The following is a 19,458-nucleotide window of genomic DNA, read 5'->3' on the forward strand; positions in this document are numbered from 1 at the left end:
TACCCAGCATGAGCAAAACCAACGTAGTGTACAAAATCCCATGCAAGGACTGCACAAAACACTACATAGGACAAACAGGAAGACAGCTAACGATCCGCATCCATCAACACCAACTAGCCACGAAACATCACGACCAGCTATCCTTAGTAGCCACACACTCAGATGACAAGCAACATGAGTTCGACTGGGACAACACTACTATTATAGGAGAAGCCAAACAGAGAACAGCCAGGGAATTCCTAGAGGCATGGCACTCATCCACAGATTCAATCAATAAGCACATCGATCTGGACCCAATATACCGGCCACTGCAACGGACAGCTGGAACTGACAACCGGAAGTGGCAGAGACAAACCACTACAAATGCCGGAGGAAAGATCACAGAAGCGCTTCACAGGAGGATCCCAAGCACGGAGGATGTCACCTAGACAGGGGACGAGACGTCTGCAACACAAATTCCCAGCTCGGTGAACAGAACCACAATCCTTGACAGTATTTCATGGTACACACACACATAGCCTTTATAAAGTTTTTCTCTTTTCAAAATATTTGCCCATTTCAGAAACGTTGCCCATTTTCAAAAATATGCCAATATCAAAAATGCTCTTGACAAAATATTTCCTTTTTAAGATTCTGTATCCGCTACCATTTGTAATAAAGAATTCCATGGCCGAACCACACTATGTGTCTTTTAAAAGGAAACAAATTCTCACAATCTCTGAATCTCGACTTTTGTCATTTTGTTGAGGTTATAAAGCTCAAGGCATCCAACTACAGACCGGCTCACAGACCAGCCATCTGATTTGATCTGATTTATCTGCCGTGGGCTGGCAGTGCCTTTATGCCCGCTCTCGGTGATTTTGTTTGTCTCTCAGCCAGGATCTGCCTATCCCTTCCCCTTCAATCCGGACGGCACTTTTGCAGAACCTCTTAGAAGGCAGTATGTTTTAGTGGTGCTGCTTTGATTTGAATTGAGTGAAGGTTTTGCCTTTTCTCAGCTAGTCGTGCAGTGATTGTAACAAGGTGATTGTAACAGCCCCAATTGGGGAACTCCATATTCAATGATGTCCAGCTGGCTGGCCACACTACAATCACTATAAGGAGCAGCAGGGTCCCTTGAGTCAGAGAGCTGTCTATTTCAAATCCCCCTCCTTGCCCCTGAACACGTTCACGATTAGCGATTGTGTCTTTTTAATACATTATCAAATGGAGACATCAGCTACTGTCCTCATGCAAACCGAAAGGATGCTTTGGCTATATTCATGAAAACAGGGAAATACTACTGACCAATATTTGATTAGTTGCTCCATTCCTATGTTAAAACAGTAACTACACTGTCGAAAGGCTGTAGAGTAGATCATCCTGAGGCCAAAACATTGCAAAAATGCGAGTCTTTTCTCCTTTTGATTTTAAAAAGTTTCAGTAGATTTTCAGAATTGTGTTCAAGATTGAACATTTCCACTGGGTGGTGTTGGGGCCCTGGAGTTGGGTCTAACTGCAGGTCATGACCCTGAAGGTGTCTGTGCAATCGATTCACAGGCGGAGAGTAAATAGCCAGGGGTCCCATGCAACCGTGAAGGGTGAGCCTGTGCCTGAGGGAGAGGAAGGCATTGCCAGTGTAGGTGGGAGACCGCAAGGATACACAAAGATGTCTCCCAGAACTTCTCAAATTGGGGAGGAGGAGCCTCATTGGTCCCTTGTGGCTTCGGGTTTGGAAGGATTCAAAGGAGGCGCGGGTGCCCTCAACCACCCCTCCCACCCTGAGGCAACGGCAGGAGCCTATCTATCATTGAGGAGACTGTGCTGGCATTGCCAGTTGTGCCACCCAAGTAGGGGCGTGGTTGACCTTAATTAGCTATCCATTGCCAGTGCTGGTCAGATCCCTGCTCTGCCAAGATCCCTCGGAGATGAAAATGTGTCAGGATACATCCTGACATGGAGTTCTCTCATTCTGCTCCCACTATGGGGAGAGGCAGTGGCGCAGTGATAGTGTTATTGTACTAACAATCCAGGACCCAAGACACTGATGTAGGATCTGGACTTGAATCCTATTATGGCAGGCGGTGCTATTTGAATTCAGCAAACTCTGGAATGGAAAGATCGCTCAATGGTGACCATTGTCAGTTATAGTAAAAACCCATCTGGTCTTTAGGGTAGGGAGTGGCAGTGTCACTGGACTAGCAACCTGGCCCAGGCCAGTGTTGCAGGGACATGGAGTCCCATCATGGCAGACTGTGAAATTTGAATTCAGTAAAATCTAGGATAAAGAGCTGGCCTAATGGTGATAGTGTTGACTGTCATGAAATCCATCTTGTTCACTAATGTCCTTACCTGGTCTGAACAATTGCCGATGGGCAATAAATGTGATGATGCCCCTATGCTGTGAATTAATTTTTAAAAATCTCTCCAACTCTTTCTAAATAAAAAACATTCGGGATAGGAAAGGTTTAGAGGGATATGGGCCAAATGCAGACAGCATGGACTAATTAAGTTGAGGAAACCTGGTTGGCTTGGATGAGTTGGGCCGAAGGGTCTGTTTTCATGTTGTATGACTGTATACAGTTTCCACCTCCAACAGCATCACCACTGGACATGCAAAGTTTGTTCCCAGATGTTCTAGGATTCTTTTTACCACAATGGTTAGGGCAGGGTGTAATGTAAATTAGCTATTTAGGTTATTTAGAGTCATGGAATTAGAGTGTCCTGCAGCACGGAGACAGGCCCTTTGGCCCAAACTGGTCCATGCCGACTAAAATGTCCATCCACTAACCCCATTTCCCTGCACTTGGTCCATATCCTCCACTGGCAGCTCATTCCCATATGTGTGCCACCCTCTGTGTAAACAGTTTTCCTTTCCTCTGTCATCAAACTGTTGAGTCTCACACTGAGTAACTCTTGAAAATGGCTGAGCTGAGAACTCAGTGGCTCTGAAGGGCTTTCGAGCATCTTGAGATTGTGAAAGGCATGAGTTGCGATTCCACAGTCTTCCTTTCTAATGTCCTGCACAGATCCAGATTTGGTGCTGGGAGAGTAAAACATTTTGTAAACCAAGCCTTCTGCAAGGGTTCAGAAATGTAGTTGATCAGATGTATATTTACCCCTTGAGACTATGCAATGTTTCATTCCCACAGAAAGCTCTCTAACTGCTGCAGCGTGGATGCAGACAGGAAATCCGGCTTAGAGTATGGGTTGCTGCAGCTTAAGAACAATTTGCTTTGATTATGCACCTCTTGGTGCAGGTAAACATCTCAAGACAATCCTTACTCTTATCAGACGGAATGTCAAGGCAGCAGAAGGAGTGTCACCTATCATGGGGTTTAGATAATCTCAAATCAAAACTGTTGCCTACCAGAAATTGCAAGTTTAATTTCTCGTTCACGTAGATGAATGCTTTCTATTCATTCTGACACCTGGTTTTGCATAATCAGATAACCCGGTGCTGAAAACAGCCCTTGAATCCTTCGATAGGCGCCTCCATATATTTAACATGTTGGGAATGCAAGGGATGCAGTGTCACAGTTAAAATTGGGAGGAGATGCACCGACTGGCCAGAGCTGAGCCATTCCAGACTGCAGGCAACAATGCCAGTCCTTCAGTCCCTTCAATGCTGTGAGATGTCTCGTCTGTTTATGTGTTGTCTTCACCATTTTAAGCAGAAACCTTGCAGGAACCGAACTCAGCTCCCTCTGCATGAGGCCCGTGATTCTGCGCTGTTATTTACATCCTGCAGTCTCTTTGAGATGGTTTGAGCTTCAAATTCCTCCTTTGTGTAGGGATTGTATTATATACTGAGCTCCAGGCATGCTTACTGCAGTCACTTTGACTGAATTGTGTAAAAGTCCTGTGGAAGTGTACAGTTTATCTGTGCATCTGCTGAACACTGTCGCCTGAGAATAATGTAATAAGGACGTAGAAAACAGGAGCCAGAGTAGGCCATTCGGCCCTTTGAGCCTCCACCACCATTCAATATGATCATGGCTGATCATCCTTAATCAGTATCCTGTTCCTGCCTTATCTCCATAACTGCACTCCCTCACTAGCCAGAATGTCTTTCCTCAAATTTGGAGACCAGAACTGCACACAGTACTCCAGTTGTGACAGTGTATCAAGGAATATAGCGAAAGAGTTTGTACGTGAAGTTAAGATACTGTGGAACAGGTCTGAAGAGGTGAATTAGTCCTTCCTGTTCCTGTGCTTTTCTTGTCCATTTTGTTGGTATATCAAGCAGACTAGCATTGCAGGGTCATCAACTCTGTTTGGAGCTGGGACACGGTGGCTCAGTGGTTAGCACTGCTACCTCACAGCACTAGGGACCTGGGTTCAATTCCAGCCACAGGCGACACTCTGTGTGGGGTTTGCACATTCTCCCTGTGTCTGTGTGGGTTTCCTCTGGTTTCCTCCCACAGTCCAAGGATATGCAGGTTCAGTGGGTTGGCCATGCTAAATTGTCCCCTGATGAGCAAGTTAGGTGGTTTATCCATGGGAAGAGCAGGGATCAGGTAGGGAGGTGAGTCAGTGTGGATTTGATGGGCTTGCTTCCACACTATCAGGATGCTAAACTCACGTTAAAGGAGACAGTGGGTCAGAATGACTGATAACAGTGCCACACGGGTGTATCATGGATAGTTGTGTGTGAAAGAGGACAGTCTAGTACAGTACATCGGGCTCTCTGGCACAGCCCCCTCTCTCTGCTGGTTATAGGAAACCTGTCAAGCATCCTGATTTGATGCATGGCCATTTACATGTGCTCACCTTGCACTCATCGCTTTCCATACCTTTTTAATCCTTTTCCTCTGCCAAGTCAGATGTTGCCTGAATACTGAGTAATATGAACAGGCAGGTGGAACACAGATCCCACCTTTCATGGTACATTAATTGAATGTTCGATTGTATTCAGGTGTAAAAGAGTCATACAGCATGGTAACAGAGCCTTTGGAACAACTAGCCCACGCCTACCACATTCACAAACTAAACTAGTCCCACCTGCCTGCGCTTGGCCCACATCCCTCCAAACCTTTCCTTTTCATGTACTTATCCATACTTGTCTTTTATATGTTGTAACTGTACCAGCATCCACCATTTCCTCGGGCAGTTCATTCCACACGCTCTCTGTGTAAAAATATTGTCCCTCATGTCCTTTTTAAGTCTTTCTCTTCAAGCCTTAAAAGTACAACCCTTAGATTTGAACTCTCCCACCTTAGAGAAAAGACCCTTGCCCCTCACCTTATCTACGTCACATCACAATTTTATAAACCTAAATAAGGTCACCCCTCAACCTCCAATGCTCCTGTGAAAATATCCCAGTCTTTCCAGTCTATTATTATGTCGCAAACACCTCCCATTCCTGGCAACATCCTGGTCAATTGTTTCTGAACCCTCTGGCAATTCACTTGTGCTCCTTCATATAAGAGCACACCAGCTCACTATGTGCTTATCCCTGCCTGCTGTTTTCCAGAGTCCTCCAAATTCTTCCTTTCTAAAATGGGGATTGGCAGGTTCCTTTGCAGGGCTACAGTGGGATGTGCTTCAACTAATCTTTCAGACAGAGTTCTCACATCGAGAGGCAGGAGCAGTGATGGATAGATTCCTCTCCTTAGCTATACATTCTCTACCCTTAGTCGAAGAGTATGGTGCTGGGAAAGCACAGCAGGTCAGGCAGCATCAAGGGCCAGGAGAGTCAATGTTTCAGGCATCGGGGATGAGGCTTATTGGCCAAGGGGTGCTGAGGGATAAATGGGAGGGGGGTGGGGATGGGGGGAAGGTAGCTGGGAATGTGATAGGCAGATGAAAGTGGGGGTGAAGGTGATGGGTCGGAGACGAGGGTGGAGCAGATAAACGGGAAGGGAGCTAGACAGGTAGGACTGTTCAAGGGGCTGTGCTGAGTTGGAAGGTTGAAACTGGGATAAGCTGGGGGGAGGGGACATGGGGAAACTGGTGAAATTCACAGTGTGGTTGGAGGGTCCCAAGGCAGAAGGTGAGGCGATCTTCCTCTCGGCGTTGGGTGGTTAGTGTTTGGCGATGGAGGAGGCCCAGGACCTGCATGTCCTTGGGCAGTGTGGGAGGGGGAATTAAAGTGTACAGCCACAGGGCGGTGGGTTTGGTTGGTGCGGGTGTCCCATCACTTTCTCTTATTCTCAACCTTTATAACATTAGTGGCATGGCCAGTTGGAAAACAGACCCAATGACTACTCATTCTCGAAGCATCTGTGGTACAAACCATGATTTGTCCTAATTGATGGTGGGTTAAATCTTCACACTGGTGACAATTTGTAATCAAAAACAAAAAAAACCTGTCTAACACCTTTCATAGGCCCAGGACATCTGTTGTCCAGACGGTGAACTGCAATTGCTGTTGAAGTGCTGTATCATGCAGCAAGGTCCTACAAACAGAAGTGAGGTGATGGCTAAATAATCAGTTTATAATACAAACACAGGAAGTGCTGGAGAAACTCAGCAGGTCTGGTGGCATCTCTGGAGAGAGATCCAGAGCTAACGTCTGATTCGAGTCCTCTTCAGTGCTGCCTCCCTTGCATTCCCAACATGTGAAATGCATTCAGTGTTTCTTTTCTGAAGAAGAGCCGAATCAGACTTGAAACGTTATCTCTGTTTCTCTCTGCACAGATGCTGCCAGACCTTGCTGAGTTTCTCCACTGTTTTCTGTGTTTGCTTCCGACTTCCAGCAACTGCAGTATTTTGCATTCCACAAGTTTATAACGTTGGTTGAGAGATAAATGATGTCCAGGCCGTCAGAAAAAGAGCTTTTCTCTGAACAGCACCTTTCTATAAGCATATGAGAGGGCATGTGTCACCCGAAGTGGTGACGCAGCACCACAGCATGAGTCCAGATCATACATAAATCACTGGATTGGGATTTGAACCCCTGACCTGTTAGCTTAGAGGCAGGATCACTTCCTCTGTGCCAAGGTTGTCACTAATCCAGCTGTAAGCTTTCTGCATGTGGCAGTGTACTTTGATAATTACCAAGCAGGTAGCGGTGGCTTCCTCACAGAGAGAGAAGAAAAAAATAATCAAACAATTGAGTCATTCTTGGCCATTCTGCTCATGGACTAAGAAATGCATCACCAGAGGCCTGGGAATAGGTCACTGAATGTTTGAGTGAGGACAGAATCCAAATCTCTCCAATTGTTAGAAATTAACACACAGCCATCTTAATAATGCATGTAGTTTATTTTTCTGTACCCTGTCGATCTTTGTCAAATGTTGATGTACGATATTCTGAAGAGCGGGAGAATGGAGGCATTGCTTACCAGATAGATAGTGGCCCAGTGATATGTCACTGCTCTGGTAATCCACAAGTCTGGGCTAAAGCTCTGGGGAGGTGGATTAATCCACCTCACCAGGTTGCAAAGTTCTGATTAATTGAATAAATCTAGAATGTAAAGTGCTCTCTGTAATGGTGTCCGTAATGTTTTATTGATTGTTGTAAAAAGCATCTCTGATTCATAACACCCTTAAGGAAGGAGGTCTGGCTGACATGTAATTCCTGGCCCCAAAATTGTTAACTCTTAATGACTTGGCAAGCCACTCAGTTCAGAGCCAGTGAGGGGTAGACAAGAGATGCTGCCTTTACCATTTAGTGATACCCGCTTCCCATGGAAGAGTGAAGGATGGAGAAAAATGAGAAACCAGGCACTGCCCAGGCTAGGATTTGACTTGAAATGCCTGTCGAAATTTCTGAAGACAAACAAGAAGTCCTTATTTTGTTAGGGTAGACATAAATATCATCAGAAATTAAGCTAACTGACAGATGGATTAGAGTGGAGAATCTATTTTTAACAGTGTAATCTGTTCGAGAGTCTGGGATTCACTGACTAAAAGACAGCTGTGTGCAGATGCAGTAGTAACTTTCAGAAGGGATTCTGACAAATACTGGGAAAGAAGACATTTGCAAAGTTATGGGGAAAGGGCAGGGGTGTGGCACAAACTGCATAGCTCTTTCAAAGGCGTCGGTGGTGTGAGTGCATTTTAAAAAGCTGCAAGAAATGAAGCAGAAGTGTCCAGCTGGTCTGCCATTTGATATCTTTTCTGGTACACTGCATGTCTTTGTGGTGATTGTAACAAGGTCACTGACTGGGGCTATTACCTGGTCCAACCAGGGTGCCCTGGCTGACAGATAGGAATGGGAGTATCCGAGATTCTGCTCACTCTGAGACCTGGCTCTGACAGAGCTGGATCATGTCAAGGACTATGCATGTGTGTCAGTGATGGGATACCAGCCTTTTGGAATTATTTCAGCCTTGACTCAAGTGTGTTAGTCTTCCTACTGTACATATATTTGCTTAAGTGTACAATCTGTTCTGTTCTCCAGAGGAAGAGTTGGTAACACCACCACTAGATGGCGTGATATTACCTGGAGTAGTGAGACAAAGCATTTTGGATCTTACACGCAAGTGGGTCAGTAAATATTACCGAATGAAAGAGTGTTACGTTCACGACCTTCAAGTGGCATCTATTCTGTTATCTGCTAATCTCTCTGTTTAATTTTGATACGAATGTTAAATATTAATGTAATGCTTGTCAGAGTCACAATCTGGTTTTAACCAGGAAGAAAATCAAGGGTTATGGGGGAAAGTGGAGTTGAGGATTATCAGATCAGCCCTGACAGAGCAGACTCAATGGGCTGAATGGCCTACTTCTGCTCCTATGTCTTATGGTCTTGATGTTGTAGAGTAGTAAACATTGTGACTCAATTTCTGATCGAAGAGTCACCTTAATCTGATGTATTTGTTCACAACCTGCACCTCATTGGGGTAAATATTGGATGAAATATTTTTTGGTAGGTTTCAGTTTTTGATTGAAAATGCGTGTGTTTTGTTTAACTCGTAGCAAACGATTCAAATGTGTCTTGAATTGCAGGTGCTTTGCATTAGTGATCACACACATATTCAGCAGGGATGCTTAATTAGTGATGGAAGCACCGATGATCAGGACCTAATTGCTTTTATGTTTATTTTCCTGAAACAAAGAATCAGTTCAAGGTTGAAGAGCGCTCTGTCACAATGAAGGAACTCGTCAATGCATCAAAGCAAAACCGGGTCAAGGAGATGTTTGGTTCAGGAACTGCTTGTGCCTTGTGTCCAGTATCACAGATCCTGTATCAGGGCGAGGTGAGAAACACAAGGCATCTTGTTCTTTGTAAGTTGACAAAGTAGCTTTAGCCCATGTTTGAGAGGGATGACTGCAGTCTGCCCATCATATGAAAGCGTAGTTCAGCAGATATCAACTACCCTCACATAATCTGGCAGAAGGAGGCATGTTAAGAGGCAACAGAGTCAGATTACATTTACATTACATTACATTACAGTGTAGAAACAGGCCCTTCGGCCCAACAAGTCCACACCGACCCGCCGAAGCGAAACCCACCCATACCCCTACATTTACCCCTTACCTAACACTTACCTTACCTAACACTACGGGCTAACCACTGTGCCACCGTGCCGCCCACATGTACAGCATGGAAACAGATCCTTTGGCCCAGCGCTTCCCTGCTGACCAGATATCCAAAATTAATCTAGTACCATTTGCCAGCGTTTGGCCCATATCCCCCTTAACTCTTCCTATTCATGATCCATCCAGGTGCCTTTGAAATGTTATAATTGTGTCCACCTCCACGACTTCCTCTGACAACTCATTCCATACACGCACCACCCTCTGCGTGAAAAGGTTGTCCTTTTTAAAACTTCTCCTCTCACGTTAAACTTATGTCCTCTAGTTTGGACTCCCCTACCTTGGGGAAAAAGAGCTTGGCTGTTCAACCTACCCATGCCTCTCAGATTTTATAGATCTCCAAATGGTCACCCCTCAGCCTCAGATGCTCCATGGAGTGTAGCCCCAGCCTATTTGGCCTCTCCCTGTAGCTTAAATTCTCCAACCCTGGCAAGATCCTTGCAAATCTTTTCTGAACCCTTCAAGTTTCACAACATCCTTCCAACTGCAGGGAAACCAGAATTGAATCAAGTGGCCTAACCAATATCCTGTACAGCCACAACATGATATCCCTAACTCCTATACTCAATGCACTAACCAATAAAGGCAAGTGTACCAAATGCCTTCTTCAATATCTTATCTATCTGTGACTCCACTTTCAAGGAACTATGAACCTGCACTTCAAGGTCTCTGTTTGGCAGCACTCCCCAGGACCTTAAAATTAAATAGATAAGTCCTGACCTGATTTGCCTTACCAAAATGCTGCACCTCTCATTTATCTAGAGTAAACTCCATCTGCCACTTCTCAGCCCATTGGTCCATCTGATCAAGATCCTGTTGTAATCTGAGGTAACCTTCTTTGCTGTCCACTACACCTCCAATTTTGGTGTCATCTGCAAACTTACTCACGATACCTCCTATATTGGCATCCAAATCATTTAGATAAATGATAAAAAGCAGTGGACCCAGCATCGATCTTTGTAGCACACCAATGGTCACAGACCTCCAATCCGAAAAGCAAGCCTCCACCACCACCCTCTGTTTCCTATTTTTGAGCAAAGGATCCGATTAAAATAAATGTGGCAGAATATTTGCTGATCTTAATGGAAGGCAATTTAAAATAGTTACAGGTTAAGTAGAAACAAATCAACACCAACTTATTTTCATACAGCATCTTTAACATAATGAAAAATACCAAAGTGCTTCATTGACGCATCAGAAGAAATTGATGTCCAATCACATAAAGAAGGCGAGTAAGTGAGCAAAGCTTTATGAAAAGAAGTAGATTTTGAAAGGGAAGGATCTAAGTACTCTACAGGTTGTCAAGTGCCTTAAACACAATGTCAAGACACCAGTGTTTGCCATTTGATTTTCATCAGAGCAAATACAAGCTAGACAAAGTTGGTACTGAGTCATATAAGGAAATATTAGGGCAGATAATTTGATTTATTTGGTGTAGTCACATGTACCTAAGTGCAGTGTACAGTTTTCTTTTACAAGCAGTACTAGCAGATCATAGCAAGCGAGGACATGACAGACTCTAGAGTGCTTAGACAGAGCAAGGCAAAGGAGGTTACGGCTCCACAGGAGATGCACAACAGCAAGATCAACATTAGGTCTGAAGTTAGGGAGGTCCATTCAGCAGTCTAATAACGGCAAGGAAGAAGCTATTCTTGAACATGTTGGTATGTGTTCAAGCTTCTGTATCTTCTGCCTGATGGAAGTTTGTAGGGGAGTATTACCGGGTGGGATAGCTATTTGATTATGTTGGCGGCCTTTCGATGGCAATGAGTAGTATGGATGGAGTCCATGGGTGGGAGATTGCCTTCCTCGGTGGTCTGTGCAACGCGCACAACCTTCTGTAGTTTCTTATGGTCCTGGGCAGAGAGTTGCCGTGCCAGGCCATTATGCACCTGGAGAGAATGCTTTCTATGGTGCATCCATAAAAGTTGGTGAGGGACCAAAGTTTGGTCAAAGAGATAAGTTTGAAGAAATGTCTTATAGGAGGGATGTGAGTTACAAAGGCAGAGAGATGTAAGGACAACTGAAAGCACGGCCATCAATGATGAAGCATTTATAAAAGGCCAGCATGAGAGAAGTGTGGACATTGTGGAGGGATGTGGGGCTGGTGGAGATTATAGAGTTAGAGAGGGGAGGGATGAGGTGTCAATAAGGGAAATGGAAACAAAGTTGAGAAGATTGAAATTAAGATGTTTCTTGAGTGAGTCCAAAGAAGGAACATGAAATGACAGAGGTTAGAATGTTGCATCTAAGGAGAGGCTTGATACAGTGAAAAGGGAGCAGACTGTCATGGAATGGGAAGAGACAGTGAATGTAGGAGGCTACATAGATTAGATGGGCCTAATGACAATTTTGTGCTTTGAATTCTGTGCACTGACGATTTATGTTTCATGACTTTACACTGAGCACAATGTGCTGGAATAGAACAATTTTTTTTTTGTGTGGTGTGCTGCCCAGATTCATTCAGGGACTACCCTTGTCTTGCCCATTTGATACAAATGGGAGATCACTTCACCAGAGATTGACTTTGAAAGTCTCATTCCGTGCACAGCTAAGGCCTGAAATGATCTGTTCCGGGCTGGTTGCCCCACAAGCCCTTCTCCCTTTTGGGAAAAAAAAGGCTGAAGAACAGATAACAGCAGTGTTCCCTCTGTCAGAGCACGGGATCGGAGACAGAAACTCTTGCTTGGCATCTCTTATCCTCCCAAGACCATCTGGCAGAAGAAGCTTTGATCATTGGAAAGCGGTTGAGGCCAAAACATTGAATGTTTTCAAGGGGGAGTTAGTTCTTGGTGGCTAAGGAGATCAATGTGTATGAGGAGAAAGCCATGATCATAATGAATGGCTGAGCAGCCTCAAAGGGCCGAATGGCTTACATCTCCTGTTTTTCCGTTTCTGGCCATTGGTTCTTCCCATTCCGAGATGGAGTGCCAAACAAAATGGCAGTATCTTTTAGCCACATTGTAGATTACTTACAGTGTGGAAACAGGCCCTTCGGCCCAACAAGTCCACACCGACCCACCCAGACCCACTCCTCCGGCCCCTAACACTACAGGCAATTTAGGCATGGCCAATTCACCTAACCTGTGCATTTTTAGACTGTGGGAGGAAACCGGAGCAAACCCACGCAGACACAGGGAGAGTGTGCAAACTCGACACAGTCGCCTGAGGTGGGAATTTAACCCGGGTCTCTGGCATTGTGAGGCAGCAGTGCTAACCACTGTGCCACCGTGCCGCCCACTGCCTCACTCACTTGTCAGCCTCACTCACTCCCTCATTCACTCTCACTCATTCACCGTGATTCACTCTTTTGAGCCATTGCTGACAGATGTAACAATGTGAGGTGTGAAAGTGATAATTGTTGTATTTGGTCAGTTGTAAATTTGGCACAGTCAAACCCCCCATCCCAGACCCTCCTGGCATTATTAGAAGATCCTTCCTAGTTCATACTTTCACTTCTACCCATAACTCATCTGACTCGTTGCATTGGGAGAATTCAGTGAAGGATGAGTGGATAGAAACGTTTCTTCCCCGCCTCCCCCAACCTCTGATATTAAATGGCTGTCTAGGATTGGCACAGATGGCAATGACACTGTTACAGCTTTGCACTTTGTTTTCTCTGTTTTTCCAGAACCTGCATATTCCAACAATGGAAAATGGGCCAACGTTAGCAGCTCAACTCTTTGACAACCTTGCTGACATACAGGTGAGTGTGTAGCATCACTTCCCAGGTCACATGATGGCCATGACTAACACCAGTGACATGGCAGTGAAACCTCACAGGTATGTAGCTAGAGGCCAGTATTGTCTTTTTAAGTTCATTCACGGGATGAAGGGGACACTTAAGAGGACAGCTTTCATTGCCTAGAGGGTAATTTCAGAGTGAACGATATTGCTGTGGGACTGGAGTCAAATGTAGGCCAGACTAGATAAAGATGACAGATTCCTTCCCTAAAGGGTACTAGTGAACCAGATGGGTTTTTCCCCAACAATTGACAATGGATTCATGGTCATTATTAAATTCATAATTCCAGTTATTTTTAAAATTGAATTCTGCGTTGATGGGGTTTGAACCTGGGTCTTTAGAGCATTACGTAGGTTTCTAGATTAATAGTCTAGTCATAATACCATTAGGCTGTCATCTCCCCAATTGCACTCAATGATTTTTTTATTGCTGCAATATATGGAGTATTGAAGAATTAATATCCAAGCAATGAATGTTTATCTCTTCATCTTCACTTCTTCTGAAGAAGAATCACTGAACACAAGGCGTTAACTCTGCACAGATGCTGGGTTTCTCCAGCAATTTCTGTTATTCCGCATCTACAGTTCTGTTTCTCTTTCTTCGTCTTGTTGCTTGAATATCTGTACTCCATTGCGTTTATTGGGGTGACCTGGTGTTTAAAATAAGAAGGACGCAGTAGGATGGCCAAAAAGGGCTTGATCTCAGTTTGGGGTCAGGAGTCCCAATGCCTGGGTACTTTCCGGGTCCTGCCCCTACACTGCACCACGAGTTTTAAAATTCGATTGTGGCATGTGAGATGTGGCTGACTGGGCCAGAATTTAGGTAGTGGTGGTGAGCTATCATTTTGAACTGCTATAGTGTATGAGGGTGTATGGACACCAACAGTGTTGTTGAATGCAATTGGACTGGTGGTGAGTTCAGAACCCAGTTAGTGGAGCTGAGCATTACCAGGAAGTGGGAAGTCGCTGCTGCACTGAGATCTAATCCATGTATTATTAAGGTTCAGCATAACCAACTTAATATTGCACTTTCTTCATCTTTGGAAGTGCCGGATATATTTGGCAAGTCAAGTGACAATAGGATGAATGTTTCAGTCTGCAACTTTTGACAGAATTGGAAAAAAACCTTCAAGATGGAACATGAGGAGAAGAGGTGGGAAGAGCAGGAAGGAGGGTTTGTGATTTGGTTGGAAGGCTGTAGAGATAAAATAACCAATGGAATAGCGTTGCAAGGTGATGGGAGATGGGTTATGGGGCAAGGCAAAGGGAGGTGGGTTATGGGGCAAGGCAAAGGGAGATGGGTTATGGGGCAAGGCAAAGGGAGATGGGTGAAGATGGGTCTGGCGGAAATGTGAATGGGAAAGCAGAATTATTTCCCATGTTGGAAATGAAGAACTTTGAGAAAATTGTCCCCACTAGGTGTCATGCCCTGATCCCAGCTCAGTGTCTGACACTCTGAACTGGAGTCAGTATTGTGCTGTAATAGTGTTTTTAGTGGATTTTCTGCATTGCCTTTTCCTTTATTTATATTTACGTAATATCTTTATGATCAAGATGTCCCAAGGTGATTTATGTCCAGTGAATCACTTTTGATGTGTAGTCACTGTTATAATGTAGGAAATTCACCACCCAATATCTCCATTCCCACGGGCAGCAAAGAAATGAATGATTATTTGAAGTTCTGCTCATTGAGAACATTAGCCACAGCACTGGAAGAAATCTTCTGCTGTTTAAGAAGTGACATGAGATCCCATGAGGCCTGACTCCATGAAGTTTCATCATTTAATATCTTATCCAAAAATTGTCTCCTCCAATAGTGCTATGCTCTGTGAGAACATAGACAAAAGGAAGATCATTGGTTCCCTTCACCAGATCCACTAGTCTAGAGGATCATGGCTGATCTAATCGTGGCTTCAACTCCCTACTTTTCTAGCTGCCCACCATAACCATGGACTCTGTTATAGAGCACAGATCTGTCTAAGTCAGCCTTTGGCCAAAAAGTCATTGACTCAATGCTTTCCATTGCTGTCTGTTTTGGGAGAGATCTAAAGATTAATAACCCACCAGGAGAAGACACATCCCTCCTTATCTCTGAGATTCTTTTCTCTGAAACTGTGCCTCTTAGTTTGAGATTCATCTACAAGAGGAGACATCCTCTCTGAAATAACACCACAAAGGCCAGTATCCTGTCACCAAGTTTCCCGTCACCAAGTTACCCTTTATTTACATGTGCATAGTACATGACACTGATCCAGCTTATAGAGTCTAAGACATGTACAGCACGGAAACAGACCCTTCAGTACAACTCATAGCATCCTGACCGGGTATCCTAAATTAATCTAGTCCCATTTTACAGCACCTGGCCCATATCCCTCTAAACCCTTCCTATTCATATACCCATCCAGATGCCTTTCAAATGTTGTAATTGTACCAGCCTCCACCACTTCCTCTGGCAGCTCATTCCATACACGCTCCACTCCCTGTGTGAAAATGTTTCCTGAAAGGTCCCTTTTACATCTTTCGCCTCTCACCCTAAACCTATGCTGTCTAGTTCTGGACTTCCTCGCCCCAGGGAAAAGACTTTGTTTATCCTATCCATGCCTGTCATGATTTTATAAATCACGATGAGGTCACCCCTCAGACTCCGACGCACCAAAGAAAGCAGCCCCAGCCTATTCAGCCTCTCCCTATGGCTCAAACCCTCTAACCCTGGCAACATCCATGTTAAATCTTTTCTGAACCCTTTCAAGTTTCACAATATCCCTCCTACAGGAGGAGCCAGCTCTCAGTGAACAGGATGTCTGACACAATTCTGTTTTTTTTTTAAAATTGTATTAAACAGTACAAAATACAGTTGACAATAAGCAGAAAACAACATTTCACAAACAAAACATAATATACAGGGGAAAGGGCAGCAATACCAAAACCCCCGACACTCCTGTTTATATCTGTCAGCCAGGGCTCCCTGATTGAACCAGGTTAACAGCCCCAATCCAGGAACTCATACTCTATGAGGTCCAGCTGGCTGATCTCATTACAATCACTACATCTCTCTCTCTCTCTCTAAAACCTGGGACATAGGACCATTCTTTTTTCCTGTAGCTTCTCCTGGGACATTTTTGTGTCACGTCTGGTTGTTCTGACTCTGCCTCAGATACTCGTGGTGTGTACCAAACCGTAGCCCACCTCTTGCACCCTGAGCGTCTATGCCAGAATTCATCTTCAGATGGTAGCACCGTTGGGAATACCTCACCTGCCATGTTCCTCTTATCCTGAGAGGTTTCTTTGATGCGAGGCAGAAGGGTAGAACCCAGGGGTTCTGACAGGCTTGCCAGACATTCTGAGAGGCTGGGTATGATTTGCTGTTGCCCCGTTTGCAAGATTGTGCTTTTATGTGGTCCACTTGCTTGTTCAGGACCACCTCCCCTACGCAAATTTTGTCTATCACAGGACCTGACCTTGCCTCTTACCCACGCAGGGCTGTTTCCGTGGTTTCTGCACAGAACTTCATCTCCTGAAGTAAACTGTCTCTTCCGCTTAGTGCCTGGCATTGGCATTTGTGATGCTGTCTCACCACCAACGCCTCCCCCCTCCCCACCCCCAAAGTCCGGGAAGATCAGATTTAGCCTGGTGCGTAGTCTTCTTGGCATTGGCAACTCTACTGGAGCTATCCCTGTAGTTTTGCGAGGCATAGTCCTATAATCAAACAGGAACCAGGACAGTTTGGTATGTAGTGAAGCTATTGACTGTTGACTTTAAGCCTGGCTTCAAGGTTTGGACTGCTGTTTCCACCAGACCATTGGATGATGGATGGTCTGGATCTGTCCTCACATGCTGAATGCCATTCAACTTTAGGCAATACTCAAACTCCCTGTTGATAAATGATGGGCTAATGCCTGTGACTAACACCTCCGTGAGTCCATGTATTGCAAACGATGCGCACAACTTTTCAAATGCCATTCCCATGTTTGATGATTGAACTCTGTGCACATCCAACCACTTTGAATGAAGTCCGCATGACTTCAGAGTTGAGCCCATGAATGGACTGGTGTAGTCAATGTGTAACGGAGTCCAGAGTTTACCTGGCCATTCCCATGAATGTGGGGGGAGCTGCTAATCTTTGTCCATGTTGGTACTCTGGTCTCTGCCCCACCAACGTGACTATGTTGGCATCCAATCCTGGCCACTAGACATAACTTCTCACCGATATCTTCATTTTGGAAGCCCCTGGGTGATCCTGGTGGAGTTCAACCCACATCTGGCGGTGACCTTTGCTCAGGACAATCACTCTTGCTCCCTACAATAGTATGCCATCCTCTACGGCGATCTGGTCTCATCTGGCCCAGAGAGATTTCAATTGTGTTGTGATGGCCCTTTTGGATTGCCCCCATCACCACCAGCCAGAATGTGGTCTTTTTGCATCAACAGTCCGATATTGTCTGCGGTGACTGGAAGGGTGTCCAGAAAGTTTAAAACCAGAATGGACTCTTTCAGTAGCAGCATCACTGGTGGAATATCTACCAGTGGGAGGCAGCTCAAGGCATCACATTTGCCATTAGGCCTCCTGGACAGCATTCCAACTTGTAATTGTACTCACTCAGAGTGAGAGCCCAATCCTGAATTCCACCTGAAGCTAAGGGCCTGACCCATTAGTACCCCTAGCAGGGGGTTATGGTCTGTAACTATTACAAACTTATATCCGTAAAGAAATTGGTGGAACTTTCTCGCACCAAAGATGATTGCCAAACCTTCCTTCTCTGTCTGGGTATATCATCATTCGGCAAGAGCCGAATTCCGGGAAGCATATCAAGGGTTTCTCTCCATTAGGCCACCGATGAGCCAACACTACCCCCTATACTGTGCAGGGGGGCATCATGTGTCAGCACCACATCTTGCTTGGGATCGTGGTGGGCCAGTAACGTAAATGGCAAGGGCTGCTTCATTTCCATAGAAGCTATATCTCTGCTACAAGACCATTTCCAAGGCTGACCCTTTTTCAATAGCAGATGGAAGGATGCCAAGTTATTTATGAATTTTCCATAATAATTCACCAACCCAAGGAAGGACCTAAGTTCTGGTACAGACATGGGAGCCGGGGCACCTTTGATGCTCCCCAGACCTTCCTGAGAAACATCCGGGTATTTAATTAGAACTTCTCAGGTAGCCATTTTTTAATTACAAAGGGTTAAGCCAACACGGTGGCAGAGTGGTTAGCACTGCTGCCTCACAGCACTAGGGTCTCAGGTTCAATTCCTGCCTCAGGTGACTGACTGTGTAGAGTTTGCACATTCTCCCCGTGTCTGCGTGAGCGTCCTCTAGGTACTCCGGTTTCCTCCCACAGTCCAAAGATGTGCACGTTAAATTAGTGTTAGGGGCATTAGTCAGAGGGAAATGGGTCTGGGTGGGTTGCTCGTCGGTGTGGACAGGTTGGGCCGAAGGGCCTGTTTCCACACCGTAGGAAATCTAATCAAGTTGAATCTTCCTCAACCAGTTCCGCTCATCAAGCTTGGGTCCAAGCCTTTTACTACAGTCAGTGGTAACTGAACTAGCTGTTTCTCCTAAGAGACCAGAACCGAAGTTGTACGCAGCAGAGTTGAGTATGATGACTACCTGGACCAGATGGACTACACCACAGAGTTCTAGGGAGATAGCTGAAGAGAGGTAATGGAGGTTAATTAGTTGAGATCTTTCAGGAATTACTAGATTCAGGCAAAGTCCCAGAGGACTGGAAAATCACTAACATGACACCCCTGTTTCAAAAAGGGGTAAGACAAAAGATGTAAAATTACAGACTGATCAGCCTAACCTCAATCGTGGGTATGATTATACACTCAATGGTAAGGTCCTGAGGAGTATTGGCATGCAGGTTCATAGCTCCTTGAAAGTGGAGTCACAGGTAGATAGGACAGTGAAGAAGGTGTTTGATATGCTTTCCTTTATGATTAGATTAGATTAGATTACAGTGTGGAAACAGGCCCTTCGGCCCAACAAGTCCACACCGACCCGCCGAAGTGAAACCCACCCATACCCCTACATTTACCCCTTACCTAACACCACGGGCAATTTAGTATGGCCAATTCACCTGACCCTGCACATCTTTGGATGGTGGGAGGAAACCGGAGCACCCGGAGGAAACCCACGCAGACACGGGGAGAACGTGCAAACTCCACACAGTCAGTCGCCTGAGGCGGGAATTGAACCCGGGTCTCTGGCGCTGTGAGGCAGCAGTGCTAACCACTGTGCCAC

General features: G+C 45.2%; 1 protein-coding gene across 1 annotated transcript in view; it reads left to right on the top strand.

The window, feature by feature from the left end:
- The window catches only part of bcat1 (branched chain amino-acid transaminase 1, cytosolic), a 72,630-nt gene that overhangs the window by 49,086 nt on the left and 4,086 nt on the right, over positions 1-19,458 (top strand). The window contains exons 8-10 of the mRNA XM_043713391.1: positions 8,330-8,415; positions 8,988-9,128; positions 13,100-13,174. Of these exons, the coding sequence (XP_043569326.1) occupies positions 8,330-8,415; positions 8,988-9,128; positions 13,100-13,174 (302 nt within the window). The remainder of the gene's footprint in view (positions 1-8,329; positions 8,416-8,987; positions 9,129-13,099; positions 13,175-19,458) is intronic.

The sequence above is a fragment of the Chiloscyllium plagiosum genome, chromosome 23, assembly GCF_004010195.1.
Source record: "Chiloscyllium plagiosum isolate BGI_BamShark_2017 chromosome 23, ASM401019v2, whole genome shotgun sequence".
NCBI classification, from domain to species: Eukaryota; Metazoa; Chordata; class Chondrichthyes; order Orectolobiformes; family Hemiscylliidae; genus Chiloscyllium; species Chiloscyllium plagiosum.